Here is a 22,755-nt window from a genome sequence, read left to right as displayed (position 1 = left end):
CGACCTGACTGGGCACCTACAACTGAGCCGAGTCTCTGCTAGACCTGGTCTGACTGAGGACCTACAACTGAGCCGAGTCTCTGCTAGACCCGACCTGACTGGGCACCTACAACTGAGCCGAGTCTCCCTTAGACCCGGTCTGACTGGGGACCTACAACTGAGCCGAGTCTCCCTTAGACCCGGTCTGACTGGGGACCTACAACTGAGCCGAGTCTCCCTTAGACCCGGTCTGACTGGGGACCTACAACTGAGCCGAGTCTCCCTTAGACCCGGTCTGACTGGGGACCTACAACTGAGCCGAGTCTCCCTTAGACCCGGTCTGACTGGGGACCTACAACTGAGCCGAGTCTCCCTTAGACCCGGTCTGACTGGGGACCTACAACTGAGCCGAGTCTCCCTTAGACCCCGTCTGACTGGGGACCTACAACTGAGCCGAGTCTCTGCAAGACCCGGCCTGACTGGGCACCTACAACTGAGCCGAGTCTCCCTTAGACCCGGTCTGACTGGGGACCTACAACTGAGCCGAGTCTCCCTTAGACCCGGTCTGACTGGGGACCTACAACTGAGCCGAGTCTCCCTTAGACCCGGTCTGACTGGGCACCTACAACTGAGCCGAGTCTCTGCTAGACCCGGTCTGACTGGGGACCTACAACTGAGCCGAGTCTCTGCTAGACCTGGTCTGACTGGGGACCTACAACTGAGCCGAGTCTCCCTTAGACCCGGTCTGACTGGGGACCTACAACTGAGCCGAGTCTGCCTTAGACCCGATCTGACTGGGGACCTACAACTGAGCTGAGTCTCTGCTGGACCCGACCTGACTGGGCACCTACAACTGAGCCGAGTCTCGGCTAGACCTGGTCTGACTGGGGACCTACAACTGAACCGAGTCTCTGCTAGACCTGGTCTGACTGGGGACCTACAACTGCGCCGATTCTCTGCTAGACCCGACCTGACTGGGCACCTACAACTGAGCCGAGTCTTTGCTAGACCTGGTCTGACTGGGGACCTACAACTGAGCCGAGTCTGCTAGACCCGGTCTGACTGGGGACCTACAACTGAGCCGAGTCTGCTAGACCCGGTCTGACTGGGGACTTACAACTGAGCCGAGTCTCCCTTAGACCCGGTCTGACTGGGGACCTACAACTGAGCCGAGTCTCCCTTAGACCCGGTCTGACTGGGGACCTACAACTGAGCCGAGTCTCGCTTAGACCTGGTCTGACTGGGGACCTACAACTGAGCCGAGTCTCTGCTAGACCTGGTCTGACTGGGGACCTACAACTGAGCCGAGTCTCTGCTAGGCCCGGTCTGACTGGGCACCTACAACTGAGCCGAGTCTCCCTTAGACCCGGTCTGACTGGGGACCTACAACTGAGCTGAGTCTCTGCTAGACCCGGTCTTACTGGGGACCTACAACTGAGCCGAGTCTCTGCTAGACCCGGTCTGACTGGGGACCTACAACTGAGCCGAGTCTCTGCTAGACCCCATCTGACTGGGGACCTACAACTGAGCCGAGTCTCTGCTAGACCCGGTCTGACTGGGGACCTACAACTGAGCCGAGTCTCTGCTAGACCCGGTCTGACTGGGGACCTACAACTGAGCCGAGTCTCTGCTAGACCCGGTCTGACTGGGGACCTACAACTGAGCCGAGTCTGCCTTAGACCCGATCTGACTGGGCACCTACAACTGAGCTGAGTCTCTGCTGGACCCGACCTGACTGGGCACCTACAACTGAGCCGAGTCTCGGCTAGACCTGGTCTGACTGGGGACCTACAACTGAACCGAGTCTCTGCTAGACCTGGTCTGACTGGGGACCTACAACTGCGCCGATTCTCTGCTAGACCCGACCTGACTGGGCACCTACAACTGAGCCGAGTCTTTGCTAGACCTGGTCTGACTGGGGACCTACAACTGAGCCGAGTCTGCTAGACCCGGTCTGACTGGGGACCTACAACTGAGCCGAGTCTGCTAGACCCGGTCTGACTGGGGACCTACAACTGAGCCGAGTCTGCTAGACCCGGTCTGACTGGGGACTTACAACTGAGCCGAGTCTCCCTTAGACCCGGTCTGACTGGGGACCTACAACTGAGCCGAGTCTCTGCTAGACCCGGTCTGACTGGGGACCTACAACTGAGCCGAGTCTCTGCTAGACCTGTTCTGACTGGGGACCTACAACTGAGCCGAGTCTCTGCTAGACCCGACCTGACTGGGCACCTACAACTGAGCCGAGTCTCCCTTAGACCCGGTCTGACTGGGGACCTACAACTGAGCCGAGTCTCGCTTAGACCTGGTCTGACTGGGGACCTACAACTGAGCCGAGTCTCTGCTAGACCTGGTCTGACTGGGGACCTACAACTGAGCCGAGTCTCTGCTAGGCCCGGTCTGACTGGGCACCTACAACTGAGCCGAGTCTCCCTTAGACCCGGTCTGACTGGGGACCTACAACTGAGCTGAGTCTCTGCTAGACCCGGTCTTACTGGGGACCTACAACTGAGCCGAGTCTCTGCTAGACCCGGTCTGACTGGGGACCTACAACTGAGCCGAGTCTCTGCTAGACCCGGTCTGACTGGGGACCTACAACTGAGCCGAGTCTCTGCTAGACCCGGTCTGACTGGGGACGTACAACTGAGCCGAGTCTCTGCTAGACCCGGTCTGACTGGGGACCTACAACTGAGCCGAGTCTCTGCTAGACCCGGTCTGACTGGGGACCTACAACTGAGCCGAGTCTCGGCTAGACCCGGTCTGACTGGGGACCTACAACTGAGCCGAGTCTCTGCTAGACCTGGTCTGACTGGGCACCTAGAACTGAGCCGAGTCTCCCTTAGACCCGACCTGACTGGGCACCTACAACTGAGCCGAGTCTCCCTTAGACCCGGTCTGACTGGGGACCTACAACTGAGCCGAGTCTCGCTTAGACCTGGTCTGACTGGGGACCTACAACTGAGCCGAGTCTCTGCTAGACCTGGTCTGACTGGGGACCTACAACTGAGCCGAGTCTCTGCTAGGCCCGGTCTGACTGGGCACCTACAACTGAGCCGAGTCTCCCTTAGACCCGGTCTGACTGGGGACCTACAACTGAGCCGAGTCTCTGCTAGACCCGGTCTTACTGGGGACCTACAACTGAGCCGAGTCTCTGCTAGACCCGGTCTGACTGGGGACCTACAACTGAGCCGAGTCTCTGCTAGACCCGGTCTGACTGGGGACCTACAACTGAGCCGAGTCTCTGCTAGACCCGGTCTGACTGGGGACCTACAACTGAGCCGAGTCTCTGCTAGACCCGGTCTGACTGGGGACCTACAACTGAGCCGAGTCTCTGCTAGACCCGGTCTGACTGGGGACCTACAACTGAGCCGAGTCTCGGCTAGACCCGGTCTGACTGGGCACCTACAACTGAGCCGAGTCTCTGCTAGACCTGGTCTGACTGGGCACCTACAACTGAGCCGAGTCTCCCTTAGACCCGGTCTGACTGGGGACCTACAACTGAGCCGAGTCTGCCTTAGACCCGATCTGACTGGGGACCTACAACTGAGCTGAGTCTCTGCTAGACCCGACCTGACTGGGCACCTAGAACTGAGCCGAGTCTCCCTTAGACCCGATCTGACTGGGGACCTACAACTGAGCTGAGTCTCTGCTAGACCCGACCTGACTGGGCACCTACAACTGAGCCGAGTCTGCTAGACCCGGTCTGACTGGGGACCTACAACTGAGCTGAGTCTCTGCTGGACCCGACCTGACTGGGCACCTACAACTGAGCCGAGTCTCGGCTAGACCTGGTCTGACTGGGGACCTACAACTGAACCGAGTCTCTGCTAGACCTGGTCTGACTGGGGACCTACAACTGCGCCGATTCTCTGCTAGACCCGACCTGACTGGGCACCTACAACTGAGCCGAGTCTTTGCTAGACCTGGTCTGACTGGGGACCTACAACTGAGCCGAGTCTGCTAGACCCGGTCTGACTGGGGACCTACAACTGAGCCGAGTCTGCTAGACCCGGTCTCACTGGGGACTTACAACTGAGCCGAGTCTCCCTTAGGCCCGGTCTGACTGGGGACCTACAACTGAGCCGAGTCTCTGCTAGACCCAACCTGACTGGGCACCTACAACTGAGCCGAGTCTCCCTTAGACCCGGTCTGACTGGGGACCTACAACTGAGCCGAGTCTGCCTTAGACCCGATCTGACTGGGGACCTACAACTGAGCTGAGTCTCTGCTGGACCCGACCTGACTGGGCACCTACAACTGAGCCGAGTCTCCCTTAGACCCGGTCTGACTGGGGACCTACAACTGAGCCGAGTCTGCCTTAGACCCGATCTGACTGGGGACCTACAACTGAGCCGAGTCTCTGTTAGACCCGACCTGACTGGGCACCTACAACTGAGCCGAGTCTTTGCTAGACCTGGTCTGACTGGGGACCTACAACTGAGCCGAGTCTGCTAGACCCGGTCTGACTGGGGACCTACAACTGAGCCGAGTCTGCTAGACCCGGTCTGACTGGGGACTTACAACTGAGCCGAGTCTCTGCTAGACCCAACCTGACTGGGGACCTACAACTGAGCCGAGTCTCTGCTAGACCCAACCTGACTGGGCACCTACAACTGAGCCGAGTCTCCCTTAGACCCGGTCTGACTGGGGACCTACAACTGAGCCGAGTCTGCCTTAGACCCGATCTGACTGGGCACCTACAACTGAGCCGAGTCTGCCTTAGACCCGATCTGACTGGGGACCTACAACTGAGCCGAGTCTCTGCTAGACCCAACCTGACTGGGCACCTACAACTGAGCCGAGTCTCCCTTAGACCCGATCTGACTGGGGACCTACAACTGAGCCGAGTCTCTGCTAGACCCAACCTGACTGGGCACCTACAACTGAGCCGAGTCTCCCTTAGACCCGGTCTGACTGGGGACCTACAACTGAGCCGAGTCTGCCTTAGACCCGATCTGACTGGGCACCTACAACTGAGCCGAGTCTGCCTTAGACCCGATCTGACTGGGGACCTACAACTGAGCCGAGTCTCTGCTAGACCCAATCTGACTGGGCACCTACAACTGAGCCGAGTCTGCCTTAGACCCGATCTGACTGGGGACCTACAACTGAGCCGAGTCTCTGCTAGACCCAACCTGACTGGGGACCTACAACTGAGCCGAGTCTCTGCTAGACCCGGTCTGACTGGGGACCTACAACTGAGCCGAGTCTCCCTTAGACCCGGTCTGACTGGGGACCTACAACTGAGCCGAGTCTGCCTTAGACCCGGTCTGACTGGGGACCTACAACTGAGCCGAGTCTGCCTTAGACCCGATCTGACTGGGGACCTACAACTGAGCTGAGTCTCTGCTGGACCCGACCTGACTGGGCACCTACAACTGAGCCGAGTCTCCCTTAGACCCGGTCTGACTGGGGACCTACAACTGAGCCGAATCTGCCTTAGACCCGGTCTGACTGGGGACCTACAACTGAGCTGAGTCTCTGCTAGACCCGACCTGACTGGGCACCTACAACTGAGCCGAGTCTCCCTTTGACCCGGTCTGACTGGGGACCTACAGCTGAGCCGAGTCTCTGCTAGACCTGGTCTGACTGGGCACCTACAACTGAGCCGAGTCTCTGCTAGACCTGGTCTGACTGGGGACCTACATAAGATAAAAGAACCATATAAATATAAAAAACGCTTTTATAAATATAGAAAATGTAAAAATTTGTCACACAAAAGAAAACCTATGTAGTCCATCTGATGCCAGAGTCCAGTCCAGACCTGTTGGCCTGAACGAGGAAAACACCATCTAACTGGGATTTTTCCAGACACGTTTCCCAATCTGCGCTTGTGTTTTAACTCGATCTTTAAATTCCACCTTCTGTTCGGTGTTCATGCAGAATTATAACTCCAGATGGAGGATGATCACATGACACATAAATACGAGCTGCCCTATGTTCTAATAAGGACTGAAGTCTGAATGTCTTCATTTCCTAAACACAAGCCGCAGCGTGTGGCCGAAACACCGAAACTTCTGATAGAACCTCTCTTACCTCACTAGAGGTTTCTCCTGAACATCGGGGCCTTTTGTTCCTTTCAAAAGGAACATCAGCACTTTTTCTGAGACCTGAACAGAGTATTTAGACCAACAAGGACATGGCACTACATGGACTCTTCTGTCAAAGTTTTTGTCACAACTTTTCACGAATTTATGGAAAATTAGTCGTGATGAGGAGTAAAAATGTGACGTAGCCGTCACACCATGTCAGTAACATGACTTTACTTTCAACCGGCCGTTGATTCGTGTTTGGAACCCAACATAAGGCTCAGTGACCAGACCAAACTGGTCATGACTCTTCTTCATATCTGCAAACGTCTGTGGTCACAGGAAACGACCTGGTCCTTTACCTGGACCCGGATCTGGACCCGGACCTGGACCTGGACCAGGACCTTTTCCTGAACATGGACCTTGTCCTGAACCCAGCTGTGTGTCCATGAGGAGCGACTCCTCAAAGGAGGCTTTTGTTGAGTTTAAAGACGAACCTTCTACAGCAAAAAGGTGAGCTATATTTTAATATTGAACATTGGAAAATTCATCATCAGTGTCATATTATTTTATTCCAGCATTTCATCCTTTATCAGGTCCTCATTGAAATACAGGAAATTTTATTTTCCAGTCCCAGAAGAGTGTTGTTATTATTATTTTATTTTATTTTATTTTACAGACTAGATTAACAGGCTTTGTAAATAATCTTGATTAAGGGTTAGGGTTAGGTAAGGGTTAACCCCTTAACATTATGATATTTGCACCAAAAAGCTTTTTTTTTTTATTTATTTTTTTTTTTTTATTATTTCAAATCAATGACTAATTCAACTAATAAATACAAAATCCATCCATCCATCTTCGTGCCGCTTATCCAGGGTCGGGTCGCGTAAGCCTAAGCAGGAAAGCCCAGACTTCCCTCTCCCCAGCCACATTTGCCAACTCTGCGGGGGGGATCCCGAGGTGTTCCCAGGCCAGCTGGGAGATATAATCCCTCCAGCGTGTCCTGGGTCTTCCCCGGGGTCTCCTCCCAGAGGGACGTGCCTGGAACACCTCACCAGGGAGGTCCAGGAGGCATCCTGACCAGATGCCCGAGCCACCTCAACTGGTTCCTCTCGATGCGGAGGAGCAGCGGCTCTACTCTGATCTCCTCCCGGATGACCGAGCTCCTCACCCTATCTCTAAGGGAGAGCCCGGCCACCCTGCGGAGGAAACCCATTTCAGCCGCCTGTATACGAGATCTCGTTCTTTCCGTCACGACCCACAGCTCATGACCATAGGTGAGGGTAGGAACGTAGACCGACTGGTAAATCGAGAGCTTCGCCTACTGGCTCAGCTCCTTCTTCACCACGACAGACCGGCGCAGAGTCCGCATTACTGCAGACGCCGCACCGATCCGTCTGTCGATCTCACGTTCCCTCCTTCCCTCACTTGTGAACAAGACTCCAAGATATTTAAACTCCTCCACTTGAGGCAGGACCTGACTCCCGACCCGGAGAGGACAATCCACCCTATTCCGGCTGAGGACCATGGTCTCAGATTTGGAGGTGCTGATTCTCATCCCAGCCGCTTCACAGTCGGCCGCGAATCGCTCAAGTGAGAGCTGGAGATCACGACCAGATGAAGCCAACAGGACCACGTCATCTGCAAAAAGCAGGGACCCAATCCTGAGGCCACCAAGCCGGATCCCCTCAACACCTCGGCTGCGCCTAGAAATTCTGTCCGTATAAGTTATGAACAGAATCGGTGAAAAAGGGCAGCCTTGGCGGAGTCCAACCCTCACCGGAAACGAATCCGACTTACTACCGTCAATGTGGACCAAGCTCTGACACCTGTCGTACAGGAACCGGACAGCTCGTACAAGATGGTCCGGTACCCCATACTCCCGGAGTACCCCCCACAGGAACCCCCGGGCGACACGGTCGAATGCCTTCTCCAGGTCCACAAAGCACATGTAGACTGGTTGGGCAAACTCCCATGCCCCCTCCAGGACCCCAAAGAGGGTATAGAGCTGGTCCACTGTTCCGCGACCAGGACGAAAACCGCACTGCTCCTCCTCATCCGGGATTCGACTATCCGGCGGACCCTCCTCTCCAGGACCCCTGAATAGACCTTACCAGGGAGGCTGAGGAGTGTGATTCCCCTGTAATTAGAACACACCCTCCGGTCCCCCTTCTTAAAAAGGGGGACCACCACCCCAGTCTGCCAGTCCAGCGGTACGGTCCCCGCTAGATACAAAATAATATAGAAAACTCAAGCTCTGTAATGTCTGGAAATACACATTAATTTCTACTCAAAGAAGTCGAAAAAACTAGAAGATATCCCAAAACTAAACAGACTAGCATGCAGAAGCATACAAATATGGTCATTTACCCAGTAAAGGGTTATAGAGGCTCAGTGACCAGCTCAAACCGTCCACGACTCTTCTTCATATCTGTAAACGTCTGTGTTCACAGGAAACGATCTGGTCCTGAACATGGACCTGGTCCTGAACATGGACCTGGTCCTGAACATGGACCTGGTCCTGAACCCAGCTGTGTGTCCATGAGGAGCGACTCCTCAAAGGAGGCTTTTGTTGAGTTTAAGGATGAACCTTCTACAGCAAAGAGGTGAGCTAAATAATATAATGTTGCATTTAACACAGTTAGCTTCAAATGTTTTTATTCCAACAACGTGAGGTCAGCTCATCCTCGTGTGTGTGTGTGTGTGTGTGTGTGTGTGTGATGGATGCTTGTTTAGATTCATAGCTGCAAACTGTAAAGAAGGGATGTTGTAGTTCGCGTATAAACGTTGTGACATCATGAGCTGATGATATCAGTTACATGAATAAACCCCAGTCTGATTAAATCATCAGCTCTGATCTGCTTGATTTTTGGTTTTTGACACATTATCTGAGTTCTAACAGAAAAGGATGATTAGTTGTTTCCATAAAGACTTTTCTCCCGTCAAAACGGAAACATTTTGTTTGTACTGACTGTTTATGTCCAGACTAAATAATAACCTTTACAATTTGCATTGAAATATTAACAGCATAGTTTTGAGTATTTCTTCATTAACATTGTCATGATCAAAGTAGCAATAATAAGGTCCTGGTTTTGTATAAAAAGGCCATTTTTCATGCTGATGAGTTGAAACTACTAGATGACAGTATGAAGAGGATTTGCAGTTTTTCATTGTGGGATGAATGTAGATGTGATTTTTCTGACCAATATTACAGTTGTTTGTTGTTTTACAGTATTAATGCTGTTTGATGGACGTACCATCCCAGCATGTTCAAAGGTTTTTGCACAAACACCCAATTACTCTGTTCTTATGAGCTTTGGCTGCCTCCTCTTATTCCTTCCATCTCATCCCCGACTTGTAGATAAAAACATTGGCGTCCAAAATTTTTAACCACAGCACCAAAATAACATAAGTTACTGTTCGCAACAAACATTAAATTGGAATTTGTATTTTAAAAACTATTATTTATACTGCCTGAAGTAATAGACGAGCAAAATATACATAAAGATGCTAAATATTTACTTTGTGTTAGAACCATGAAGCTGCTGGTGAATACAAAAAAACTGTTGTATCAGCTCGTAGTAGCAGAGTATGGATTTAGGTATCAGGTGAGCGGGAATTTAAAACGTAAGATGGACATATTTTCCCCCTTTTTTCGTTGTATCATTGTTGTTTGTGCGTGGAACGTTTGATTCTGACATGAAGGTAAAGGGGTTTGATCCCTTGACAGGAGTTACGGGAACCTTGAACTCACCTTCAGCAGCTGTAATGATGTTAACAGAGTCAACTTATATGACAGAACTTTGTTTGATTCCTCCACAGCATGGACCAGCAGAGCGCAGAGCCTCCCAGTGGTCAGTCTGCCCAGCAGACACAGCTGGACTCTGTATTTATGGTCTGTACATGTACAATGAATACTTTTCCATCTCTGTTCAGTCATGTCCATGCTGGAGTGGATTGTCAGTGTGTCTAGCAGGATGTCTGGCTCCATGATTCTAGTCTGACTGTGTCCTTCATGTGGTTTTCTCTTCCAGCTGCTGGAGGACAACATCATCACCTTTGTGAAAAATGAGCTGAAGAAGATCCAGAAGCTTCTTAGTCCAGATGACCCAGGATGCTTAGAGAGTCTGAGGGGTGAAGAAGCGTTGGAGGGTGGGGATGAAAAGCAGACGAAGATGAGAGAGGCCTTTGTGAAGATCACAGTGGACTTCCTGAAGTCAATGAAGCAGGAGGAGCTGGCTGAGCGTCTGCAGAGCAGTAAGAGGATTTCTCTGATAAAATCAAATTAAAATGAAACTTTGTTTATGAAGCACTTTTCATACACAAAGCAACACAAAGTGATTTACATAATAAAACATTACATCCATATTAAAATACAACAAACATAAAAGAAACCTCCATGCATCAAAGTATAAAATATATCAATTTAAAAAGACACCTAAATTCTAGTCTATTTCACACACAAACCCGTCCTCCTTATTCTACTCAGAGTTTGGTAATTATCAACTTCAGTCCCTATTTTTAGTGTCAACTGAATGTAGATTGTGAAGGAGGTGTTGGTAGAAATTCCAGACCTCTACAAGACTGTTTAGGCAACTGATTTTATTCTTCATTCTCCTCAGGTTGTCCTGCCAGAACAAATGATTGTAGACTTCAGTTGTACTCATGCCACTCTTTATTATTGACTATTGGTGATCAATCAGGATTATGCTTCAGGTTTACATTTTATGGTTTATGTTGAGGTTTATGGTTTAGTCTGAAAGCACTTCTTTAAAGAAAACCACAAGTGTTCAAATGAAAAAAAAAAAGGAGTCCAACGACGGGAGGAAGTCAATGTCCCATTATGGCTGCTACCTGTTGACTGATAAGAGGTGATGGAGAAACAGAGGAGAGGCTGAATGCTGATTGCTTTAGCAGGGTGCAGTAACACCCTATTGAGGAGAAAATGAGTATTATGGGATAGATGGTGGAAAAAAACAGCAATTATGGAATTATGATGCACGTCCAGAAACAAGTAACGGAAAACCTTGTGAACAAACTTTGAGGAGCAAAGTTGAACAAAGTCAGTTGGGAATGTCCTGTGTCTGTGCCGGGAGTGAACTTGGCACCAGAACTTGGCACCAGGCCTCGCATATCATTTATCCTTCACTTGAACCTGGGCAGTCCGTACTCTGGCATCAGCTCCGGGGAAAACAGCTGCAACTGTGCCAACCAGCCACAGAGCATGTGTGAGCTGCTTGTCAACAATGAGAACAGTATCTCCTGTAGAGAGATCCTCGTGGTCCTGCTGTCATTTTGAACTGCTCTGATAAGAAGCAAGATAATCCCTGATCCAGAACTGATCGACTAATGCTTGGCAGTGTCTCCATCTACGACGGCTGAGAAGCTCAGTTGTAGGATAGATAACCTGAGGTGTGGCAGGGTACATCCTCCCCATTAGCAGCATATTGGGCGTGATTGGATTGGGGTCTGCCACATCTGATAAAGTATAGCCAAGAGGCTTAGAGTTGATAATGCTCTCCACTTCGGTCAGAATGGTCCCAAGGATTTCTTCTATTTGGGACCAAGGATTGTGTAGAGAACTGATTTGATGGAGTGAATTTCTCGCTCCCAGGAGCCCCCCAAAATGGAGTGCACTTGGTGGATTAAAACTGAAATGAATTTGTTGACTCACAAGCCATGATTCTAATTCAGGAGCAAGTGAGATGAAGGCTTCTTTGAGCTCTGAGCTGCCACCTTTAAAGTGTGTCACTTGATCAAATAGCAACTCATGGGGCTTTCCTCCTCTGGCAATGAAACAACGTCGACTCACGAAGAAGGAATCAGCATCCATACTGACCAGCAGGTAACTAGTAAACTGTAAGTGCAGTTAGGCCATGAATATTATGCCCCATCATTTTTCGCTGCACCTGCCAATCTTAACTGGAAAGGACTGTTTTGGACCTTATTTGATTGAGTTGAATGCTGGTTGATGTAACCTTAAGCTTTAAGGTGGGAGGTCCGACATTTTGGGAACACCTGGTTGATTGCACCAATGAGGTTCACTTCCAAAGTGGGACCAGGAAGAAGATGTTCATTCAGACTAGCACCTTGAGAGATGAATGAACAGTTGAAGACAATACGATCTTTGCCATTGTGACTGACCATGTGTTGCAGGATATACAAAGTTTTGCTGTGTTGCTCTTGAGATAAAGTGATGTGTCTTATATATCCTGCATCCAGTAGCTTATGGATCTTCCTTTTGTAGGAAGCTGCTCTGCCTGAGTCTTTAGTAAGTTGACTCTCTGTACGTCGCAGGTGACTCTTGACTGCTACCTTTGAAGCATTTAGTGGAGGAAGTTCTTCTTTCCACAGCAGAGGAGTGCCTTCAAATGTTTCCAACACCAACTCTGACGGTTTTTCTCCTCCAGTAGTTTGATGGCTGCATTGTCCTGCTTTGACCTGGTGATAAGTTTCTAACTGCGATATGGGAAAATGACCATCTGCCATAATTTGATACATGGCTGAGTAGGTCAGCAGAAGGAGAACAGGTGTTAATGAGAAGATACTGAGGGGTGGAGGATTGAAATTGAAGGAGTTTCTTGGGACCATGAAGTGTCCAAGAAAGCTCCTGGATCTCCGGGTGGTCTCAAATGAGACCCCAGTTGAGCACAGACAAGGTGACAAGGTGAGGATCGTCCGAACCAATGAGAAGTAGTGGCCGGGCTTGGCTGAATGATTGGAGTGGGATACCCCTGAGGTGACGACAAGTCTTCTGTAAGGTCTCAACAGGGTGAGAATGTCTTGACAGGTCAAGCTCTGCTTCCATGAAGGCTTTGTGGATCCTAAACCTTTTCTGAGGACAAGTGGAGAACATGGAGAACGACACTGATTTTCCTGACACTGTCTTGATATTCTGACAGATATTTCTAAGTGTCAGGTTCTCACTCTCTCCATGCAGTTGTAGCTCTTGAGCAGTACTGTGGAAGGTGATTGTGCACTCAGAGCCATCATTGAGGATAACATAAGTCTCAAGTCTCTGCTTGCCATTATAGAGAATGAATTTGACCATTCTTAGGAAACACAGATAATCCTCAGAGTTGGGTCTAGATAAAAGTAACTGGTTGTATAGTCTCCGAGGGTGATCACTTTGATCTGGTAGCAGTGGGTTGATTGACCTCGTGCTATATTTCAAGGTGGGTCTGATTACATTGTTGACACTTGGATTTGAGGTAGCACTGAGTAGCTTGATGATTTCTCCCACATCCAGAAATGTTTCTCAGTTCTGATCCAAGTTGACCTTTGGTCTGTGGTGAACTTCTTGAACTCTAGACACTGGTTAAAATAGTGTTAGACATTATCACAATAAGGGGAGTACTTCTTGGGTTTCTCCAGTTTGGTCCGAAGCCGAACTGCCGATGATGGCGCAAATGACTTGGACATTGGATCTGATCTGAGCAGTACTGTAGTGGGACATATGCCTGATTTTACCTGCTTTGGCTTGACTCTCTGACGCTCATCTCGAAATCATTGTGGGTGAGTGGTTATGAACCGTCGTCTTGAACCCTAACTTCATATTCAAGCCACTTTGAAAAGTGTACCAAGTTGTTCCCATAGAGCTGATAAGACTGCTTCTGAGCTGACATTCTGATGCACTGGTCTCTCTTGGGTAAAAGGTATATCAGGAAGCTGTGCACCAACTCCCTCTGTGGAGTGGTCATGGAGTGCATTTCAAGGGGGCTGACGTGGTGGAAGAGTCATTAGAAAGTCGTTGAGGTAACGAGGCGGACGAATATCATGAGGACAAGTCATTGTTGATCTAAGTAAACTGAAGAACCAGTCCACCCATGAGGACAGAGGATGCCACCAAAGCAACCATACAAATCAAAGTGGGGTAGTCTTCATGTCACAGCCATAAGGCTGCAGCACAGGACCCCCAGCCACCCAGACAAGGATGATAAATGTGGCAACAACCCCAAAGACCAAACAGGCAGAGCCTTCGGAATGAAGAATCCACATGAAGAAAGTACGGAATTAAATCATGTTAAAAGAAAGCTAAAATTATAAGTCTTTAGCCTCTTAAAAACATTGACAGTCCAAAGGCCCTGAGGTTTTCGGGTAAGCTGTTCCACAAGTGAGGATTGTTATAATGGAACAAGGTCTCACAAAACAATAAGGATGGTACAAGACTTCAGAGGCCATGAGGGCTCATAGTTTAAAATCAGATCAGATAAATAAAAAGGCCCCAAGACTAATAAGATATTAATAAACATCTAAAAGAACCTTACAAAACATGCTGGATAAATGACACATTATCTAATGTGTGAAGTGGTGTAACTGTATTTGTGTCCTTTATTAAACACTTGCTGACAAAATCTTATTCATTTATCTTAGAAACCCTTCCTGGAGTTTGTCAACGGAAACTCAAAAAGAGGCTTAAAAACAAGTTACAACACGTGTACGAGGGGATCGCTAAACCAGGGAACCCAACCCTTCTTAATCAGATCTATGTAAAGCCAAACATCACAGATGGAGGGACTGCAGAAGTCAATAATGAACATGAGGTCAGACAGATTGAAGCAGCATCCAGGAAACCAGACAGACCAGAAACAACCATCAGACAAGAAGACATCTTTAAACCCCCACCTGGAAGAGATGAACCAATCAGAACAGTGATGACAAAGGGAGTGGCTGGCATCGGGAAAAAAATTGCTACACAGAAGTTCACTCTGGACTGGGCTGAAGACAAAGCCAACCAGGACATCCAGTTCACATTTCCACTGACTTTCAGAGAGCTGAATGTGCTGGAAGAGAGAAAGTTCAGCTTGGTGGGACTTGTTCATCACTTCTTTACTGAAACCAAAGAAATCTGCAGCTTTGAAGACTTCCAGGTCGTCTTCATCTTGAGTGGTCTGGATGAGTGTCGACTTCCTCTGGACTTCCATAAAACTGAAATCCTAACTGACCCTAGAAAGTCCACTTCAGTGGATGTGCTGCTGATAAACCTCATCAGGGGGAAACTGCTTCCATCTGCTTGTATCTGGATAACCACACGACCTGCAGCAGCCAATCAGATCCCTCCTGACTGTGTTGGCATGGTGACAGAGATCAGAGGGTTCACTGACCCACAGAAGGAGGAGTACTTCAGGAAGAGGTTCAGAGATGAGGAGCAGACCAGCAGGATCATCTCCCACATCAAGACCTCACAAAGCCTCCACATCATGTGCCACATCCCGGTCTTCTGCTGGATCACTGCTACAGTTCTGGAGGATGTTCTGAAAACCAAAGAGAGAGAAGAGCTGCCCAAGACCCTGACTGAGATGTACATCCACTTCCTGGTGGTTCAGACCAAAGTCAAGAAGGTCAAGTACGATGGAGGAGCTGAGACAGATCCAGTCTGGAGTCCAGAGAGCAGAAGGATGATTGAGTCTCTGGGAAAACTGGCTTTTGATCAGCTGCAGAAAGGAAACCTGATCTTCTATGAATCAGACCTGACAGAGTGTGGCATCGACATCACAGCAGCTTCAGTTTACTCAGGAGTGTTCACCCAGATCTTTAGAGAGGAGAGGGGACTGTACCAGGAGAAGGTGTTCAGCTTCGTCCATCTGAGTGTTCAGGAGTTTCTGGCTGCTCTTCATGTCCATCTGACCTTCATCAGTACTGGAGTCAATCTGATGGAGGAACAAACGACCTCCGTCAAATCTAAAACAATAGAAGAACTACTGCTCTACCAGAGTGCTGTGGATCAGGCCTTAGAGAGTCCAAATGGACACCTGGACTTGTTCCTCCGCTTCCTCCTGGGTCTTTCACTGCAGACCAATCAAAGACTCCTACGGGGCCTGATGTCACAAACAGGAAGTGACTCACAGACCAATCAGGAAACAGTTCAGTACATCAAGAAGAAGATCAGTGAAGATCTGTCTGCAGAGAGAAGCATCAATCTGTTCCACTGTCTGAATGAACTGAATGATCGTTCTCTAGTGGAGGAGATCCAGCAGTACCTCAGATCAGGACGTCTCTCTACAGATAAACTGTCTCCTGCCCAGTGGTCAGCTCTGGTCTTCATCCTACTGTCATCAGAACAAGATCTGGATGTGTTTGACCTGAAGAAGTACTCCGCTTCAGAGGAGGCTCTTCTGAGGCTGCTGCCGGTGGTCAAAGCCTCCAACAAAGCTCTGTAAGTACAACAGATTTGGTCATCATTCAGTAAAGTGCTGTCTTTCTTTTGTAAGATTGCTTTTATTATTTTTCTTTAGCCTGAGCAGCTGTAACCTCTCTGAGAGAAGCTGTGCAGCTCTGTCCTCAGTTCTGAGCTCCCCCTCTTCCAGTCTGAGAGAACTGGACCTGAGTAAAAATAACCTGAAGGATTCAGGAGTGAAGCAGCTGTGTGACGGTCTGAAGAATCCCAACTGTAAACTGGAAACTCTCAGGTCAGCTTTGATTACCTTCTACAACAAATCATCATTCAGAATGTGGTTTATTTTGTTCTATTTGTACTTTTAGTACCAATTAGTCTGGTACATGGACTGTGCTGTGGCGGCATGGTGGTTAGCACTGTGGGCTCACAGCAAAAAGGTTGCTGGTTCAATCCTTGGCTGGGGCGAGGTTTGGTCTGTGGTCTTTCTGTGCGGAGTTTGCATGTTCTACCCCATGTATGTATGGGTTCTCCAGCTCCCTCCCACCGTCCAAAGACATGCAAGTTAGGTTAATTGGTTACTCTGTATTGCCCCTAGGAGTGTGTGTGGGTGTGGCCTTGTGATGGACTGGCAGTCTTCTGCTCAAAGACTGCTGGGATAGGCTCCAGCTTCCCCACGACCCTGAATTGGATTAAGCAGTTAGGAAAATGAATGAATGGACTGTTCTGTGATTATAACCAATAAGAACATTGGAAAATAGGTGATATTTTCTTTTTCCAAACAGAATACTACAGAAAAATATCACCTTAAATGTCTTCAGGACTGCAATGGACTGGTGACTGGTGTACATGGCCTCGCGCTCAGTGATGGCTGGGATAGACTCCAGCTTCCCCATGACCCTGAATTGGACTGAGTAGTTAAGAAAATGGATGAATGAAAAACATTACTGTGTAGTCAGCGGTGGCACATTTCCTTGTAGGTTTGTTAGAAAAAGAATAGATCTGTGAAAAGAAAAAATATAATCAAGGAAGATATGTAAAAAGGAACACAAAAACTAAATATGGAAATCTTTAAAAAATCTAATGCGATCAAAGTTTAGTTCCCGAACGTTTCCCTGATGTCAGACAAATGCAAGATGCAGAAGTTAAAACTGAAGTTAAACGTTGATACATTACAATCTCCCCTGTTTCACCTGATCCTCTCTGAGGAAATGCAAAGAAAAAGCTTGTAATTAGGTTGAACACTGAACACTTGATGACATGCAGCTTTACAATCTGAGCAGTTCTCAGAGTTTCTGTCATATGTGTTGTTTTCTGCAGCCTGTCAGGATGTCTGATCACAGAGGAAGGCTGTGCTTCTCTGGCTTCAGCTCTGACCTCCAACCCCTCCCATCTGAGGGAACTGGACCTGACCAACAACCATCCAGGAGAGGAAGGAGTGTGGAAGCTGATGGCTGCGCTGACGGATCCAAAGAAACTCAAGTATGCAGAGGCTGCTGAAGCCATACAAGTAGTTTCAGTGTGTATAATAAGAAGCCACTCCTGGACATTGTCATCTACTGTGCAGTAGCTTCTATTCAAACAGATCGAACCTCGCTTACAGCAAAACATTAGTACAAAAGTACCTGTAGTTATATAAGATGAGACACAGGCTGCATATGGTATCTACAGTATTTATCTTTCCACAAACCCAAAAAGAAATCCTGCTGCTCTGACCACCGCGCCCCTCCTTTCAGGTTTTAGCCTGCAGGATTGTGATGCAGGAGACACGGTGGGAGGGGATGTAAGTATATTTTTCATTGGATTCATCTCATGAAACCATTCATTTCACTCATTGTTCAGCACCAACGTGTGAACAGATCAGTAACTGCAGCTGTGCTTGTGTTTTCATCAGATTCCGGTCCACTCACCACCAACACACACACACAGTGAACAGGGAGATGGACTTGTCTGACAGCAGGAATGTGAGATGGGATGAGGAGCATCAGGCTTGTACTACAAAGCTGAATTTTCAGTCACTTATTGAGGTAACTTCGGCGTTAAACCAGGTTTTCCCATATTGCCACGCTGGTTCACTTCTTAGCCGGAGAAATCACCATGGTAACGTGTAATGTTTCCTACGCTGCTCCAGAGCAGGTTGTGTTCTCAGCGAGTAGAAAACACTCCTCCGGACCAATCAGCTGTCTTGGAAAATGGCCTGCTGTCGTGCTGGTTGATACTTTGGGAACCTTGCAGACATGAAATTCCTGCACCTTTCAGTGAAATTTGGCTTTAAAAACAGGAAATATGTAAACTGAATGATAAAATATTTGGGGTGTAAACGAGACATGGCCTTGCACCAGAAATATTTTACCAGGACTTTGGTTTCATACGCGGCAGCAGCATGGAGCCAAAGTGGGCTGCAAACGTATCGGCGTGCCTGAAGGGAGCCTGACAACTCTTCCAGTGCTGCAGCACTGAAATATTATGGGATGACAATCCTGCCATCGTCTGAAACCAGAAAAACATTTTGGAACTTTGAAACTTGAAAACCTGAAATAAAGTTTTAAAACCTTGAAAAGTATTTTGAAAGTTCGAAAAGAAGTTTGAATCTCTGCAAAGATAACTTTGTACTTATTTGTCGTTGGATATTTCAGAGTTCCAGCCTCACATCTTCAGAGATTCAGACCTCTTGTTGCAGCTTCGCTGTTTGCAAGTCGACGGGTTTCAGACACGACTTCTAGTCAAACCACAGTAGTTTGTGAAAACCTTCTGAAACCTGTAATATGAGATCTGAAAACTGCAAAAAAAAGTTTTCAAACCTTGAAATGTGAGTTTTGAAATGGTAAAATCTTCTGCAAACTTTGATTCAAACAATCAAAAATTCAGATTTATGAAATATATTTATGACTAAAACTAATAATGTGTTAATTCAGCTCCGTAGTCTAGTCCTCTGATCGTCCTTACAGATGCATCAGTCCTCAGCTGCTGGGTGGACGCCTGGTTCACCGGTTAACTGGTTAACTGGTTAACCGGTTAACTGGTTAACTGAGATGTGGAGTGGAGCAGTGTATAGACTGTCCTGCAGAATGTCCTCTGACACACACACACACACACACCCACACACACACACACACACACACTTCCACACCTTCATTCTGTTCCTCTTTCACTCGCATGTTGTTTTGTTTCTCATGTAATGCAGGTTAGTTTACCTGGTGTTTGTTTTACATTCTCCTCTTGTCAGAATATTATTGATATGATGAATTATCACTTTTATTCCCACGCAACATCTTTTGTGAATATCTTTAGCATTTCATTGTAATCTTTTTATTTTTGTCGAAACACTAATAAACTAAAATAAAACTTAACCTTTTATAGGGCAAAAATTTATGCTGTAAGTGTATTTCTGATAAATACACTGATAACTTCTTACTGTTGTTACATTTCTGTTAAAAACTGTTTCATGCTGAAAGTGGAAAAAAAAACCAAAGTGATGAAAAATAGTCACTTGCCCGATTCTGTTAAAGGAAAATATAATAAGAATTGAGGACATCATAGAACATTATGAAACACTTAATAGAAAAATAACATAAATATAAAATAAAATGTTAATGATATACATCAGAATAACAATAAATAACAGCAATAGTTAAAATATATCCATTACTACATAAATTATACATTTTATTATCTATAGCAAATTATTTTAATTACAAATAAAGATACACAATAGGAAAGTTGTATAATGTAGAATACTTTATTCCTATTTATGTTTTATATATTATATTACTGTCATTTTAGCTATAATTATGAGAGATGATCAACTCTATGCCTGAAAAGCACTGATAATAATGATACTATGAAGATACTATAAACAAAGAGAACTGGTTAAAAAAGATAAAATGTTGAAATTAAAACTGCAATTTGGATATAAAATAACACTGAAATGACACAAAACTTTACACAAAAACAACGTAAAATCCCACTAATTCAGTTTTAGATGTATTATTTCTGAAAGTGGGTGACATTTATTAATCAATTGTTGTGAAATATCCAGTAAGCATTTGGCAAGGCTGTAATATATTGTCTAACGTTATTAAGTTTCTTTGATATGAAAAATCTAAGTATGGTTTAGTAGAACGGGTCATATGACTAAAAATGGTCACTTCTGACTTGACCAGTTTTTGGGAATCTGATCAGATCTGATCACTTTGTTTTTCACACAATAATTTCACCAGTTTAACCAACTCTACCACAAACAGCATGTATGGCGTTGTGTAGCACCACTTTTCAGCTCTGTGAGGCGAAAGTTTGAGAAAACTCCCGCGGTTAGAGATCTGACCGTGAAGATGCAGAGGACTCGTATCCCGCCTTTCTGCAAGCACGCGAAAAGCCGCGGTGACGTCGGGGAGGAGATGAGAACCAGTCACTTGCCTGAGAAAGGGTTCATGAAAAACGTTCCACACACATAAAACTCTGCTTCTGTACAATCTGTAGAGAATCTGAGCTCCTCTACATCCAACATATCCTCCCTCTGACACTCCAGTCGGTCCATTCGGTTCCCTGTTAAAGTGAAACTGAAACTGATTGGATGCAGAGTTTCCTGACTCAGATGAAACATGTAGTTCTGTGATTCTTCTGGCGAATCACTTCAAGCTGCACGACTAACAGGACACACATGCAGCTTGTGTGTGGATTCTGCTTTAAATGGTGTTTTTACCTTCAGACTTTCTTCAGGATCTGATTAACCAGACATAAATCTCCTTTCACATCTGATTTGTGCCTTTTTTTTAAATGAATGGACTGTTTTTGGTTGGTAGTTCTGATAAGATGAAGGAGTCCCTGTTGGATGTGTGTTCCGGAAAACATCAAGCATATGTCTAAGAAGGACAAATGTCCCAGCCACTGATTGTTAAAGGACAATAAGTGTGACACAAGATTTTACATTTATTTCTTTTAACACTGCTATTGACAGTAACTTCAACAAGTTTAGATACTGTTAGTTTATACTTTATATATTACTTTATAACATTCTGTCCTTTCATCTCAATTTGATGTAATTTTATGTTTAATAAATGTTTTTATAAATATAAATTCAAGACTCATTCGCAGTATTTTAGATACTTTTTTATGGTTGCTTCCATGTAAATCAGCTGAAAATGTGTGTGAAAGATGTTTTTAAAAAAAAGTGAACTTGTGAATTATATCTGTATGCACCAATGAGATCAGACCGTCCATTAAAGAATCCTTTGTTTATTAAAAACAATTATTAACAAACAAACAAAATGTTCCGGAGGGTTTTCTTTGTAGAGAGGAACCTGAAGGCATCGTTTCCCAGCGGTGAACAGGGTTTAGTACCAGATGGAACCAGTCTGTAAGAATGTTTCGTCTCCAGCTCGGACTGCCAGCGACATGCCAAGACGAAGAGTTCCTTCTGTTTCCTGTCGTTCGGTCAACAACACGTTGAAATAAAGTTTAGCAGAGAAGAGCTTCACGGCGTTCCGCGGCTGCTGAGGTCTGCAGGTTGGACGTGGCTGCTCTGGCAAGTCGACACGTTGCTCCGCTCAATATGTCCAAACTCTAACCCAGCGGATTCGTTCATCATTAAAATGGTTTCCTCGCTCATCTGTTTGGTCCCGATTTTCTCCTGTGACATTAAATGACTCAGTTGTTGCTGTTTTTATCCATTTTCTCATGAATAAATACTTTCATTCGTCACCAAATGATTGTGTTTTGGGTTCTTTAGAAACACATCCACGCAGATAAAATGAAATACTGAAAAAAACTTTTTATTGTCCTGTTTGACCAGGAGACATCTGGATAATCTACACGTTACCACGAGTTTTGTTTAAACCTCAAGCACAAAACAGGTTTGGAATGTAATACTGACTTTATGGACATTTGTTTCTCAAAGGCCCATGAATTCTGTTTATTATGATTCCTCATCAACATGAGGTGAAAATAACGCCACAAAACATCTTCAAGCTACATCCAGATGTAGTCTAACGTATGAAGCCCCGGTCCACGAGGGCCACAACCCAGCAGGTTTTCCATGCATCCCTGCTCCAACACACCTGATTCCAATTAATGAGTCATTGTGCAGAATTTCATAGGTTGTTGGATCCATATAATGGAAGCCAGATGTGTTGCAGCAGGGATACATGGAAACCCTGCAGGACAACGGCCCCTGGGTAAGGACTCTTAAATCCTTCATTTAACTGGATAAAACTGAAATAGTTCATTGTGAAGAGGTCTAAATGTGCTGCAGAGCTGCACATCTGGCAGCTCCGCCACATGCAGCTGCTTCCACTTCCTTCTGAGCAGAAATGGTTTGTTTACTTTAAGTACAACCGTTTTATTACCTAAAACCAGTCTGACATGTAACAAATGGAATTAAAGCTTTTTTTTGTCACTTGAGGTGAAAACAAACCTTCCATGTCCTGTTTACCATCAGTTCTTCCTCCTGCAGCTAAAAGCCAGTTTGGCTATCCTCCTGAGAAATGTAAAAACCAGACCAGTCAGACCTACAACCAGAGCTGAAAGGCAGTACGATCACGTCAGTAGGACTTTAAATATGAGCTTTATGCTTCACCAAGAGAAGCCTGCTAGCTGAAGACCTTCAGGAAGTCCAGACATGCAGACCTGCAGTCT

The 22,755-nt window shown here is 46.7% G+C and overlaps 1 protein-coding gene across 1 annotated transcript in view; it reads left to right on the top strand.

Annotated features, from left to right (window-relative positions):
- LOC306773804 (NLR family CARD domain-containing protein 3-like) overlaps nt 1-21,494 on the top strand; it is a 29,159-nt gene extending 7,665 nt beyond the window's left edge. The window contains exons 3-11 of the mRNA XM_079263719.1: nt 6,351-6,521; nt 8,462-8,614; nt 9,831-9,903; nt 10,043-10,265; nt 14,382-16,164; nt 16,244-16,417; nt 17,443-17,604; nt 17,859-17,905; nt 18,017-21,494. Coding sequence (XP_079119845.1) covers nt 6,351-6,521; nt 8,462-8,614; nt 9,831-9,903; nt 10,043-10,265; nt 14,382-16,164; nt 16,244-16,417; nt 17,443-17,604; nt 17,859-17,865 — 2,746 coding nt within the window. The 3' untranslated portion in view covers nt 17,866-17,905; nt 18,017-21,494. The remainder of the gene's footprint in view (nt 1-6,350; nt 6,522-8,461; nt 8,615-9,830; nt 9,904-10,042; nt 10,266-14,381; nt 16,165-16,243; nt 16,418-17,442; nt 17,605-17,858; nt 17,906-18,016) is intronic.
- Nucleotides 21,495-22,755: the final 1,261 nt, after the last annotated feature.

The sequence above is a fragment of the Telmatherina bonti genome (assembly GCF_933228915.1).
Source record: "Telmatherina bonti genome assembly, chromosome: 24".
NCBI classification, from domain to species: domain Eukaryota; kingdom Metazoa; phylum Chordata; class Actinopteri; order Atheriniformes; family Telmatherinidae; genus Telmatherina; species Telmatherina bonti.
Note: the sequence above shows the minus strand (reverse complement) of the source record. Positions and strands in the feature narration are given on the sequence as shown.